The sequence below is a fragment of the Stegodyphus dumicola genome, chromosome 5 (genome assembly GCF_044657685.1).
Source record: "Stegodyphus dumicola isolate Sdum_Otavi_A_Nest chromosome 5, ASM4465768v1".
Classification (NCBI taxonomy): Eukaryota; Metazoa; Arthropoda; class Arachnida; order Araneae; family Eresidae; genus Stegodyphus; species Stegodyphus dumicola.
Window position 1 is genome coordinate 66,654,136 of NC_140772.1, and position 15,575 is coordinate 66,669,710.

At 31.5% G+C, this 15,575-nt stretch overlaps 1 protein-coding gene across 3 annotated transcripts in view; it reads left to right on the top strand.

Moving 5' to 3' along the window:
- Nucleotides 1-9,233: 9,233 nt before the first annotated feature.
- The window catches only part of LOC118197547 (vacuolar protein sorting-associated protein 33B-like), a 77,785-nt gene continuing 71,443 nt past the window's right edge, over nt 9,234-15,575 (top strand). Inside the window, exons 1-2 of one of the 3 annotated variants that reach the window (XR_015041133.1) lie at nt 9,234-9,407; nt 13,985-14,065. Coding sequence is in view for 1 of the 3 variants with exons in the window: in XM_035369074.2 (XP_035224965.1) it covers nt 9,321-9,407; nt 13,985-14,065 (168 nt within the window). In the remaining 2 variants the exon portion in view is untranslated. The remainder of the gene's footprint in view (nt 9,408-13,984; nt 14,066-15,575) is intronic. The other 2 variants (XR_004759620.2, XM_035369074.2) reach the window with 2 other exon arrangements.

Genomic DNA, 15,575 nt, shown 5'->3' on the forward strand with positions numbered 1-15,575 from the left:
ATTGTACCTTATTTTTCATGCTTTGAATTATATTTAGAAAATTATTTCACTTGCTGAAAATGCAGTTTTTTTATTGAAGAATTTAAGGATAAGAAGAGAATTATGCCCTTTTCTAATTATTCTTGAAGCATTTAAATTATGTTTAAAAAAGCGCACATTAATACGGATCACTGAACTAAAGTGCTCGATACAAGACAGATTAATTAGCCACTAAATTTTGATTTTCGTTGAGTAAAAATGAATTCATCTGCATTCTATAAGAAAGTAAATATTCAAAAAATGTTTTTTTTTTTTTTTTCTATTCTCGCAATCATAATATTTTTCTTAAATATTCAGCTAATTCATATTCAAATATTTCAATCCATTACAATTAGTAATAAATCGATACAGTATATAAATAATTAAAATCAATTAAATGGAATTTTAATTGATTTTAATTGCCATTTTCCCTCTGATAAACCCCTCTTTAGAGTTCAATAGCAGTCGATCAGCTTTTGTTGGGGTTCATTTTTCTTTATGGTATGCTTACGTTATATATGTATGTATTATGCATTGCTCATACTCGTCAATTGCAGCTTTTAATATCTTTTGGAAAAAAATCAATATGAGAATCCAGAAAATGATTCTTAGCGACGCTAAAACTATTATTACTAGGCACTGTCATGCTACAGTGTTTAAAAAAAAAATACCATTGTTTAAAGGTAGATTCTATGCTCATATCCTAGTCTAAAATTAAAAGCTGCGAGTCAAAGTTAAGGGGGTTGCTCTTAGAAAGCCTCAATTAGAAGCAAAGGCGTAGCTAGGGTTTTCAGCGCCCGGGGACAACTGAAGATTTTGCGCCCCTTTCTCTGTGCCAAGAACGGAAAAATTTCATTCTAAAAGTTCGTAATTTCAATTTGGCGCTTCCTGAATGCTGCGCCCGGGGACAGATGTCCCCCCTAGCCCCACCCTAGCTACGCCACTGATTAGAAGTAGTTATAGGAAATGTTAATCAATACTTATAATCTTACGGATTAAACACTTATTCCTTATTTGATCACGTGTATGGCAAACAGATATTCGTCATTCATAAAGAAAAGAAAGGTGAATCAAAATGAGTTTTCAAGCCCTATTGCATACATTAGCGATACTTATTCTCGTAATAACAGATACGTATGTGTTATTCTCTTCGTAATTTTCAGTACATATATTTATATTTATAATTAAGAAATCTTTTGAAAGCAGCGTAAAACAGCTGTCAAAATTATATTTTAAAATTGTTATTTAGAAATGCGCTTATAATGGTTTTTATATTTACGAAAGATACTTCCCGTTTACTCAGGCTCACTGTATTCAAGTCGATAGGACCAATTGAATGGAAAGATCGATTTGTTAATTCATTTCCAAGTTTCAAATCGGATGAATGGACTCGCGAATAAAATGGCATATTAAAATACGGTCACTGAACTACAGTGAGCTATGACAATTTTAACAAAGGTTTCGTACTTCATCTTATGAAAACAAAATATCAGAATCTAATTAAATGTTTCACTTATTAGAAAAATAGAAAATATAAATATTTGTGAATAAAAAGAAATTATCTTTAAAAAAATAAAATTTAAATGAAAAAAAAAATAAATAAAAGAATTACAAAAGATTGCAGAAACTACATAAAATAGCGAATAAACTTTTTCGGCACAAGCTCGCTAAATGTAAAACAGATTGTACAGTCAGAAAGCTCGCCTTGTCACAGAAATATACTGTTCATCGGGTTTAAAGGTTATTCAGACTAACGTGCGAAGTTCAGTGAGTAACTTTTATTTTCCTTTGAATGTATAAACTAGCCAGAAAAATTGAGCACTTGACAATTAGATGCAAATTTAACAGATGGATTGAAGGAACCCTACTGCAACGTACCACTTTGTGTAAGCATTTTCGTGGATTTCCTTAAGGTATGTAAATATGAGCCCATTTTCCTTGGAAAATTCTCCATGAAATCATACCTAGCCAACCCTCATATGTTTTGCCATATTCAACACAAAATCATTCTTAAGATGATTAATTAATTGTATGTTAGATGATACGAAGCTTTTCAAAAACTAGGATGCTTTCCGTAAACAATTAGTATTAATAAGCGCTGTTCAACTGGAATTGGGTTGGATTATTTGTTTATAGCAGTGCTTTTCAGCCGACTTACATGTACCTGTATGTATTGCTCAGAGGGGTGTGGAAGGAAATTCCTGAACGAAAACAATGTAATAATGAAATGTTAATAAACAAATAAATATAACTTTCCGTATCTTATGTAATTTGTCTCCATTCTGATACCATGTGCATCATTTATTTCTGATATACTGATACTGAATGAGACCTAAAAACACTTTTTTTTAAATATATCTCCCCTTATGATCCCTGACACAGCCGTTTACTTTCCCCTTCCATAATTAACGTCAGTCTCCTGCTCTTGACCGCATTTGCCAAGCCACCTCACCATATTAGTGGCTTTTACTGGTAATTTTTCATGAAAAGTATAATCTATAAGTTGCATTTAATTTTCTATGCTTAAGTTTCCTTCTTACTTTTCCAGCAAAAATTTATTAGTTAATAAAAAAGTGTGAAAGTAAAAATTATCCTTCTTTACATCTTGCGCTCCCAAATCATTATGGGAATATCCATTTACAATTATTAAAACCTGAAAAAAGTATGTCTGCGATGTTATCGTCATGCGATGATTTGTAGATACTTTATTTTTTACCATGATATTTTCGACGACGATGTGTTTAAACTGCCAAGTTTTTGAACCGCTTTATTTTCGACGACGATGTTTTGTACCGCGATGTTTTAGAACTGCGATGTTTTCTCTTTGCGATGTTTTCTCTTTGTGATGTTTTCACCCACGATGTTTTGTAGCACGACGTTTTCGCCTTGCTTGTTTTCTCCGCGACGTTTTCGTCCGCGATGTTTTTGCGCGATGTTATCGGCGGACACCACTTAGGGCTAGGCCAGGCCAGGCGGTAGGCAAGTAGACAACTATCTACGGCGGCAAAACCAACTGAAAAAAAACCCTCGAAAAATATATTCTGATTGCCTGAATCTAGAAAATAAAGGAATTGTGAAATAAAATTAAATACAAGAGCAATTGACAGGCTTCTGGCCATTCCCATATCTTGAGATACACGACAGTTAAGAACAAACAAGCTTCTAAGCTCTGGGTAATGGGTATAAGCGACGGTGCAACGAGAAATGAGAAATACGTCCCGCTGCCGACAAGCTTTTTACCTTCTAATAAAAAAGAATTTGATTTTTAAAAATGCCTTATTTATGCAGTAACTTCCCTCGAGTCCATTTGGATTGTGATAGTGGTTTTTGTGTAACATTTACAGTGTAGTTGGATGTGAAAATTCTTTTTAGATAAGTTAGTATCATTTGTTACACCTGCACCTTTAACATTCAAAGTTTACTCAACGATTTTAAATACAAAATCAAAGCACTTTTAAAAATAGAGAACATGTGTCAAGAGCTTCACTAGTATATTCAGTGTCAAAAGATTCTGAGTTCTAAATCATGAATAGAGCTGAAGCAGAAGCTGGAAACATGTCAGATATTAGATTCAGCTACACAAAGATAATTAATTCAGGAATTAAATATTGACATGAAGTAATTTCACGCATAATGGCTGTTATTAAATCGCTTTTGAAGGTTCTTTAGCCTTTCGGGATAGAAACGACAAGCTTTATGAACACAGTAACGGAAATTTTCTGAAGTTAATTCAGTTGCTAGCTGAATTTGACAAAATAATGAAGGAACATATTTCGTAGAATTCTCAATAATGAAGGAAAGACAACGACATATTTAGGGAGAAAAACATTCAGAACGAAATTTTTGGACTATTACATGATAACATAATAAGGTCTTATATTATAAAAGAAAATCAAAAACGAAATATTATTCAGTTATTCTTGATTGTACTCCCGATGCGAGTAAGGTAAACAAACGACATTTAAAGTAAGATATGCTTCCGTTGATCAATCAGATGCGAGATTTGGATGCACATCAATGAACATTTTCTGAGTTTTCTTCCTATTGAAAGATCTACTGGTAAGAAATTATCCCAAGCATTATTATTAGAGACAAAAAGGATTAGAAAATATGAGAGGTGACGTTTACGACAATGGTTCAAATTTGAGAGGAGACAAACTGGGTGCATAATAAAGACTTTTACTCCCAATAGCATGTACACTGCGCCAAAAAAAGGGGGGGACAGTTCTATATCTCCCATTCTACTTGGCCGATTGACGAAATTCAAATTGCATTCTTCATGTCTCGAAAGCGCGACTTAGGATATATATCAGATTTATATATAGCACTATTCTAACATAGGTATTTTGACACAAAACCGGACCGGTGAAATAACATACCAAATTTTTTCCATATTTCGATTCTACGACTCAAATTATGCCTAAATATTAAATTTTGTAAAATTTGGTGCGAAATTTACGTGAGAAATTCACAAATTTATGTTGGCGCTTTTTTCCCAGTTTGCGCCTCTTTTTTTTTTTTTTTTTCAGTTTTTTTTAGTTCACTTGGCGAACTTTTTAATACATGGCAACCTATTTTCTTTTCCCTTTTTTACATCGTACGTGAGCGAAAAAGAGTCGCAATCGTTCCTTTTTTCAAATAATGTTCTATATTGTATTTTTAATTATAATTGTTATTATTTTCAGTAATTTTTTTTTTTCTTTTTCGAAATTCATTTTAATTGTTTAAGTTGCATGGTTTCTTTCAAATAACTGTTTTAAAAATGTCTATTTACCCACTCGAATTGTGTAGTTTAAATAAAAGGTGCATCTTTTATTTTTTTAAAATAGTTTTCTTTATAATTTATTTTTTGTCATAGTTATTATTTTAAGCAATTTTTAAATTTTTAGGCTTTTATTTTAATTGTTTGAGTTGCATTGTCTCTTCAGATAATTGTTTTGAAATTTTCTATTTATTCATTCGAACTGACCATTTTAAATGCATTTATTATTATAAATTTTCCAGAATTTGATTTTATTTATTTCAATTGGTTACTTTCGGAAGAATACTTTGTAGCCCAGACTATGATGCATTTAAAAGCTGCATATATAAAACATTAACACGCCTTTCAATGTTCCGTTCAGAAAAGAAATATAAATAAGAGAGATGTATAACTGACAATTTAATTTAGGATGACTTGCATACAGTGCTTTACAGCTTTATCATTGTGCTTATTGCTTTACACAATTTTATCATCCTACATTTAGTTTCTTAAAATGTTATTCATATTTTAGTCAATTTTTAAAAAAATACTAAATTTTTTCTTTTCGAAACATCTTGGTATTTCTTACATTCATTTTAAATAAAGTTATCGCCTTCCATTTCATAAAGCCCACAAACGAACGAGCGGTAAAGTCGCTAAATACTGGTAATTCGCTCCGGGGTTCGAATCCCGGCGAAAAGGCCGGTTGCATGGACGATTTCGTGGTTTTTCTCATGTGTAACGTGTATGCCAGCTGGTTTCCCTTAGGAAGTTCTTCACGAAGGCATCCCTCGTTTTAGGCAGATAGCCCTGTTTTGCCGTAACTTAATAATCGAATTCAAACCATTTCATCAGCACTTGGTCTGAGCCTTTATCAGTCTTTAGAGGCTAAGCATTTTAGGGCATGAGATGAAAGGAAAGACTGGTTTCATCAAGAAGGAAAACGTCTTTAGGTGACATCCACATATATCATTGGATAAATTCCTGAATCTTCAAATAATTCAGAATAATCCACAGATTGCAAAACAGTATACTCTAATTCTGTTAATAATTTAAGAATGCTGACTTTTTTTCCCACATTTCATTACGTTTTCCCTCAACACGGTGCTACATTCAGGATCGCATTGTTGCTCCTATTACTTTCAATTTAAAAACGATCGTTGTTTTTCCCATTTTGAAAAAACGTTTGCTTCTGAAGAATAAGAGGCTTTACGCAAGTTGCGATAACGAATCCACCTCTGAAACAGATGCTGCTCCTTAATCACACTGCGACTGTTCTTTTGCAGAGGTAGTCTTCTGACCAATATGCTGAAAAAGCAGAGGTCTGCGACCACCGAGGCAAGCGGCAGAACGATCGCTGCGCTCCGTAAAAAAGTGAAAAAATTTCCTTTCCTCTTGGTGATTATCAATTAAATTACTTTGAAAAATTTTTTTTTTCTCTACAACACCTATATCATTCCAATGAATTTCGGCTCCGATGTTGACGAGAATAAAACAGCGGACAATGTAAGGATATACTCCAAAAGCCTGGAATTTTAAGAAAAGTACTTTTCTTTCATCTAAACTAAATAAAATTTCTATAAATAAGTGCCTTTAAATCAATAAATCTTAATTTTTCATCAGTTTAAAGCATTAAAAAATACTTGAAATTGCCATTGCTTGTGGCTTCCTTTGTGTATCAACTCCAAACAGACGCCAACGTTATCAGTTCACGTCTGTCAACACTTACAAAGCCCTTAAGGAATCTCGAGAGAGGGAAAATTTGGGCATCGCGCTATTTCCCTCTCGGATCTTCTGTATTCTCTTTTCTTTTTAGATCGCTTGAATATAGTTTTGCCTTTAAATAATATTATACCTCACCGATTTTTTCTCATACTGTTCTTTGCTATTTGTTAAATGTCCATATGTAAGGGATGGTTTATTCTTCACCGCCTTAAATGAATTTTTAGAACTATGAGCTTATATAAATAACAGTGTGCCTCATTGTGTTATACTAACATTAATTAACTAGTAATATATTATGATAGTAAAATAATTAATCTTGTAATAAATTATGATAGTTAAATTAATAAATACTGTTTAATTTGTGTTTTTAATACATATACTCAGTAATTTACACAATATATATATATATTTGGGGGGGGGGGTATGTGTGGGGTTTTTTTTGTTGTTGTTGTTTTGTTTTGTTTTGTTTTGTTTTGTTCTATGTTGTTAGTCTGCTGCTGTTTTTTGAAAAATGTATGAAAATGTTGAAAATGAAAGTAGCATAAGTTACTTTGGTTAAATTAATATATACTTTTGTTTGATGACTTTTGTTGATATCTCAGGATGCAAGCATACATATTACTTTATATTCCATGCTAAATACCTTGATACGAAGCATTTTAACACCGTCAATATTTGTTTTTTCCCCAGTAACACATCTATTCACCATTACCAAACACACTCACTACACACACACACACACACACACACACACACACACATCTGTGAGACACTATTTATTGTAAATGAAGACAGCTTCTTCTCCTTTTAACTACACTCATGGACACAATCGTATTTTAGGATATTTTCTACTTCTTTTCCTTTTCTTTCTATAGGCCCTTTTTTTTTACCTCTATTATTTTTGGGCCATTTATTTTAAATTTTACTTTGTCCCATCTTTTCTTCCTGGCCTTTTGAACTTGTACAAGATGTACGAAGTTCCTTTTTACTCTCCTCAAATACGAAATTGCCCCTCTTTCTATATACCTTTCCTTCGCACCTATACTTGATTTTTCGCCCATCGGTGCAGAAAGACTTAGCGGGTGCAAACAAGACATCTGTCTACTTTGTCTGTCTGTCTCAAGGAGGTTAGAATAGAAGGAGGGAGGGTTCGCAGTTTCCTCCACTATCAGGGAATGAAACTTCACCGAACAAGAGGCGTCCATATTTGTAACTTCAAAATATTGCATTACGGCAGTGAAACGTACGTGTTTTTAAGCTGTTCCGTGCATGTATTTTCCACTAAAAATATGTAAAATTTATAATGAAATGCTTCGCTATTGTTAGTTTTTTGTTTTAAAGTTATAAAGATGATATCCGTAATTTACTACGTACAGAACATCATTAAGAAATACTTCGAAATCTAAATGCATGTGCATACCATTAAAGCCTTTAAAAATAATGTTTCTGCATATTTCAAGAATTTGTTTAGGTTTTATTAGCAACCTGTTGGGTGTACTTTCCAATTTTTCCTTTAAGAAGTGATATTTCTGATTTATTCACAATATTGTAATTTATTAAAGAATCATTTAAAATAATTTTAACCTGAAATTAATAGCAGATAATTTTCTAAAAAAATAGTCACAAGTTGCATTTTTTTAAATGAAAGTTTAAATAGCTTCTTTTCACAACCAACAACCTTATAACAACAAAAAAATAAATATTAATAAAATAAAACAGATTTATGTGAATTCAGGGATTTCAGTTTATGCGCGTTTCATATTTATGAATCTCAAAGAAATTGCCTTTAATTAAGCTGAATTACAGAAATATACCTATACCTATATTTTTGGATACATCTTTCCCACATGTTCAGTTGTGTAAATATTTTACTTACTTTTATCGCTATACTTCCCCCAAATTTGTAAATTTATGCAAAAAACATTTTTTTAACAACAGATAAGTTAGTTTATCTTGATCAAATGCACAAATTGTATTCCCAACAGTTCACAAAACTTAAAAATTAATAATAATTAATACATAAAGAAAAGCATTACTTTGTTTAACACCTTTACAATTCATAAAAATAGTAAGAATTGGTGTCTTACTTTTCATGAAAATTATCAAACGAATTACCTAAAACGTTCAAATTATACAGTTTAAATTCTAGCATACATCATTGTATGTCAAGGACAAAGATGCCAGCTATAAACAGAAACATTAAAATGTATTTAACATATTTTGATTATTAAGTCCTTTTTTCACATCTGGAAAGAAAACAACATGACATTGTGATATTTTTTACCTAACTTATCAAATTACATTAAAAAAAAAAAAAAAAAAGAAAATCAATATTTACGCGGGAAAAGTAATCTCAGGAATCTTTTTCGAAAATCTGTTTGTGCATTCATATACAACACAAGCTGACATGCTTCGAAAAGAAAAGAAGAAAAAATATTGTAATTACGGACTTCCTTGCACAAGTCACAGCGATAACAATAACATGGCCGCGAAGCTTCACCTTTTGAGTTGAACCTTCCCTCCTTCTATTCTAACCTCCTTGGTCTGTCTGTCTGTAATATGCTGAAAAAGAATTGCTTTCTCTAAATATATTTTTCAGTCCTATATAAATTGCTATCATATTTGTCACATACGTTTCAACCTGCTATTGTTATCAGAGCTTTATTGAAATTTACTTGATATACTATGGTATGAAGATTTGAACTTCTTCCTAAGGCTACACACGTCACTCCACACGTCAGTACTATCGTCTGCTCGCGGAAGTCAATTTTGCTGTCGGAAGTGAAGGGAATTTAATTTCTGCGTATGCTGTGGTACGGGGTGTTGTTTTGAAAGGATGGCGGCTGTTGCATGTTTACAGCTAAATTTGAATGCTATTTTAAAAAAAGTGTCCTCTGAAAAGCTTTTAAATATGCTAAATTCCGTGAGTTCACCTTTATTTTTTTAAATTTTAATATAATTTTTAAATTGCGTTTTATCAGTAACTTTTCTTAGTTGGTTCGACAACCTTTTAGAAATAATTGTTTTAAAAAATCTAAAAATTGAATTCAGTTATTTTTAAAGTTCTGCTGTCTTATTTTTTGACAAGTTTTATATTAATTCATTCATTTTTTGCATAACTTTGTTCTGTAAATTTGGGAATTTAGTATTCATAATTATGTCAAATATTTATTCGACAATATATTTAGTTTTATTTCCGTGAATTAGTTTTTTTATTTCATTTTATTTCTGTCCGTAAATATGAATCGGTTATTCTGATTTTATAATTATTTCAATTGTATTCATTTATTTTGATTTTATATTTTATCGGAAAATCTGTCGCTCTAAAGAATGGTACAGTATCTCAAGATAGGTTCAGAATTGATTTTATATACAACAAAATAATTTTTGTAAGAAATACGAAGCTTGTTTGTTCAGTAGATGAAGTACTGTAATGAAATATGCCTTGATCATCTTTTTCATCCCTTTTCAAGAATGAAATATGCATGTACATATAATTAATAAAGCTATAAAAATAATTAAATTTCACATTTTATTGTGCATGGCTGTAAAATATAATGCACAGTAGAATGCGTACATAAAATTAATGAAATGTAGTTGAAATATATATTTTTGTTACTTAAAACATGGAACTTATTTGTTGAATTATTTAGTTACTTAAAACATGGAATCTATTTGGTCTAGATTTCTGTACATTAAGGTTACTATTGGCCATCTTCCAGATTCCTGTTTAGCAATATTTATTGCCAAATCAACTGTTACCATATACCTCATTCTTAATTATCTGCATATCTTGCTTTCTTTCATGTAAATTAACACCCAATCTGTTTTCATGATAAATTCTTTCATGTAAATTGATTTAGTATCTTCCCAGTCCATATGTATTCATTTACAAAATGAAGTGTGTATCATTTAACTTATATCATTATCATTTAACTAACCTGGCTCTTTCTTGATTTTTTACTTATTTTTTGTTTGTTTTGCATGCTAAAGATATTTGCATATAGGAAATATTCTTTTGGTTTCATATTTTAGGTGCCCACTAGCAGCCGAGTAGTAAAGTCGCTGAACATTGGTAGTTCAGTTTGAGGTTCGAATCCCGCAAACAGACTGGCTACATGAATGTTTTCGTGATTTTTCTCATGTGTATCATGTATACGAACCAGTTTCCCTTAGAAAGTCCTCAACGAATGCATCCTTACTCTTAGGCGGATAGCCCTTGAGGCCTTGCCATAATCACATACACACACTCTCTCGTATTTCAAGCATGTTGCTTTCTACACATAGCACATTTTTTGCATATATAATTATTACCTTTAAATTTCATTTACAAAATTTTGAACATTTTTGCATACATAATTTTTTTAAAGACATCTAGTGTGTATTGCACACATCCATATATAGTAAATTCATAATATAATGAAAATAAATAAGAAAAAGTTGTATCAAGCAAATTACACATTCAAAAGTTATGTCTTGTGCAGTGTTAACAGATAAATCTAAATCAATGTTTGGCATATTAGCATTTTGTGTTTTAAGATGATTTTAATAAGATTGAAGTACAATTTTCTTTGATGTTTAAAACAAACACTTGTGTGTTTCTCTCTATGATGGCAATATGTTCAAGATTATTGCCTTTTTTCCCTTTAAATATTCCACTGAAGGCATTTAAATATTTGAAAGGGTTAGATTAGACTGAAGGGTACCCTGGTAAACGTATATTTTAAGGAACCCTTTGGCGATTTTTGGCGGTACATGGATACCATGTTTGCGTAATTCTTTGACTTATTTTGGCCTGCCTACTCAAGCCAAAAGAACGAGTCAAAGAGTCAATTTTCACTTTAAAAAAAATCTTCAAATTGCACAGAAATGGCATTGTGCACTACCTTGACTTTATCCATGTATACATCGACCTATTTTCACTTTAAAAACATCAGAGAATTGCACAAACTATGCTTTACGAACTCCCTTGAGTTTGTTTATGTACACATCGATATATTTTCACTTAAAAAGTCAAAGGAGCACCCAATTCTTCACTAGAAGCAAACAAAAAATACATCATCTCAATAAACTACATTTTAAACCAAACAATAAAATAACACAAAAAGGAAAACCTGTTATGTATTTTAGCACTACACAAGGCAAATATCTCCTTACCTTATTTAGAAATTCGTTCGTCTTCAGTCTATGGCACACAAAATTCCATAGCAGCATCCAAAAACTTTCTAAAATTATCTGAACTACAATCTGTATATCGGTGTCGCCACAGAAATTCACAAAAATAAGAGCCAAAAATATACTATGTTGTTCCAGACTATGGCTACTAAGTAAACTGTCATTTACACACCAGTCAATTAATGCACTTTTTCCCTTTCATTCCAAATTGTGCAGAAATATCAAACTAATCCTACTACATTCAGCCATTGTACCATCTAAGCAATGCACTTCCTAAGCAACACACACTACAAAAGCCCTTGCAAAACATCCCATGATTCAAAATTTCCCAGAATAATGCAAACGATTACGTCATTATAGGATTTCCATAACATAAACTACTCAGGTTATCTTTAATGATAGCCCACCAGCGGCCGAGCGGTAAAGACGCTGAACACTGGTAGTTCGGTCTGAGGTTCGAATCCTGCGAATGGGCTGGCTGCATGGGCGTTTTCGTGGTTTTCCCCATGTGTAACGTGTATACGAGCCAGTTTCCCTTAGAAAGTCCTCCACGAAAGGCATCCCTCCCTTTAGGCAGATAGCCCTCGTGTGCTTTGCCATAATTAAATACACCACATCACCTTTAATGATACAACTTGGCGATGAATGAAACAACAACTTGGCGATAAATGAAACAACAACTTCGCGATAATACAAGGGGTACCTTAAAGTCAACTCTAAATGGTACCCCTTGTATTATCGCGAAGTTGTTGTTTCATTTATGCTAACCTGAGTATTTGAATGTTCCGTAAATACACTTTTACCTAGAATTGGGTGTTCCTTTGACTTTTTAAGTGAAAATATATCAATGTATACATGGACAAAGTCGAGGAAATGCGCAATGCCTAATTTGTGCAATTCTGTGATATTTTTTAAGTGAAAATAGGCCATTGTGTACATGGATACCAAGTTTGTGCAATTCTTTGAATTGTTATTTTGTCTTTGTGTAGCGGTGATTTTTGGTGCTAAAATCTCCGCTATACAAAGCTAAAATAGCAACAAACTCGGTACCACCAAAAATCGTCAATATTTCCCAAGGGGTATCCATAAATATACTTTTACGTTTAAAAGTTGTTCACATAACATATACAAAGTTAATTTCTTTTAACGCTTTGAGTGGAATAGCATATTATATCTGCTAAGGAGCTGTATTTAAGTAGCATTTATTAACTAGATTTAAATAGTTGCTTATTTTATTTTTTCATAACCCACCATTCGTTAAGATTATTATTACTACATGATAAATTACTGGGACTTAATATATTGTACAATTTCATTTAAATATCGAATGATTCAAATATAAACCAAAAGCTATGAGATCTCATCTGCATAATGGGTGGCTGATCTCTAAAGAAAACTACAATTTCTAGCAAAAATGAAAAGGTATTGAAGCCAGGATTCCGTGTGTTTCAGTTTAAATAAGGAATAAGTGTATTATCTATTTCATTGCAATAAAAGCTTTTGCGATGATTTAACATTCCTTTTTTGCAGCTTATGATTTTATATTTTATTAAAATCTGCAGGGCTGAAAAATTTTTAATGAGAAGACTGCTATTTATTTTACAGCCTTTAAATTGTTTAATTCTAACATTTGAACTCAGTCATTCTCACAGGAAAATTAGCTGATGTAATCTTAGTCATGAACATGAAAATTGCTGATTGTTTTTTTAAAGTTGAGAAAATCATTTGTCATAACGTATTGGTCTAAACATAAGTTTTCTTACTTAAAATGCATTTCTGAAAGCTGTATGTATCATGCAGATACAGCCGAACATTAAAAAGTATCTTAATATAATGAACTACTTACTCCCCAATTTTTATGAAAAAATAATGTTCAATTAGTTTTATTTCAAGAGAAGATATTTGGAACGTGCAATTACTTTTTCTATGGGATTACATTGGTATATTGGACTTCTGTATCTGAGCCTATCTTTTTATTTCCCTGTAACTTTTAATGTCAGAAGCTGTCTTATATTATACCCTACGCAGTTTACTCTCAGTATATTAAATTAAAATGCAAGTCATTACCAAATTTGATGGTAATGCTAGTTGCTTGTGAAAATGCACAGTAATTATTTTATTATAAAATAATAATTATGAGATAAAGTAATTATTAATTTCATACTAATAAATAAATCACATGATAATTAGAAAATTTAATCAATGACTTACTTATTAGTACAAAATACTGTGTATTTAATTTTAATATTGTATTTTAAAATAAAAATCATTCTCATAATGGAAAAAGTATAAGGTATTTTTAATTTATTGCTGTCTGTTTTATAGATTGAGGGTAAAAAAGATCTTGTGCTTGATAAAGAGTTAATTTCTTCTTTGGAGTATATAGTAAATTTCAGTCAGTTAAAGGTAAGTGTAATTATGCTTTTGTAAAAATTATTCCATTATTTTTTTGAATGAGGCTTTGCTAATATTAATATAATTATGGAGTAAAACTATTTCTTAATAATAATATCAGCTCTAAAATAGTTATGCTAGTTCTCGATTGGACTTGGTGATGAAATGTCATCTAATCTAGAGGGATTAATAATACAGTACAGAGCCCAATATCTGGAATAATCTAAAATCCGGACCTTAAAGCCACCAACATGAAAAAAATTTGTTTATGCACTTATAATTTTTCCCCCTGTAAGAAAACATATGGAGAATCTCGATTCTTAATTTCACTTTGGCACTAAATAAAATACGCCATTACCAATTATTTTAGCATAAATTTGTCTGATCAGTAATTTGGCCCTGTAGCTGTATATCTGCTTGGCATACATCTCAAGCTGAAACATTCTACATACAAGTAGAAACATCGCAGATTTTACAACTACTAATATTTTATATCCCTGACACCAACCTGGGGAATCATTATTTACTATACTTTTCTTTCATCACCGTATGTTTATCAACACATGACAACTTATGCAGCGATGCCTAAACATTTTTTTTTATATTACTAATTCAATAACAGAGATTGTGGAAACCTTTTATGTTGACATTATGCTTGGCGATGATTACAGATTTAAGTTAAATGCGCTAAATATTGACAAGGAAAAATTAAAAAAAAATTTCTTTCCATATGCAAATTAATGTTACGCATAGGTGAAAAGAGTACATTTAGTGCTATTTGAATTAAGAATAAATGATTTTTTATTTACATAAACCCAGAACCGACGCCAGAGCTTGTATGGCCTTACCGAGTGGCAGAATTTAGGGAAGAAAATATTTTTGGAATTTAGAGAAGTACGGAGTAACAAAATTAAAAGATGATAAAATTTTTAGAATTTAGGGAAATCCTTAGTACCCAAAATAAAGGGGCAGCCAAAATTTAGAACATAGAGAGATGCTTAGTAGCAGAATTTAGGACCCACAGAGACTGCAACAGGGGGCAAAACATCAAGCGCCAGTCTTCAGTAAGCTTAAGTATATGTGGGGATTTATTTTTTCGGGACTCGGATAAGCCTTAATAATGTGCAAGAATTAGACATAAGTGTAATAAATAAATAAATTAATACAATTCAGACTTAATTGTCTCAGTGTGCCATAGAAGCAAGACAAAATTTAACGCAACAATCTTTCATTGCCAATCTCATGGTATGTAGCCAATAATGTATAGTGAATGCTGTTAAGCTAGGCTAAAATTTACTGATTCCAGAGAATTTCAGTTAATACAGCAGACTGCACTGTTCTTTAACTTTCTGATTTGATCCAGCTTCATATTTTATGCAGGCTGTTAAAATTACAGCAATTTTCTGAAAACTAAAGTTTGAATTATGTTGAAAAGATTGTCTAATTCTGGAGCTGCAGCAGGATTTACAAAGCAAAAGCATGTTTTGATGTCCATTAAATTAAAAGTGAAATTGCTGCAAAA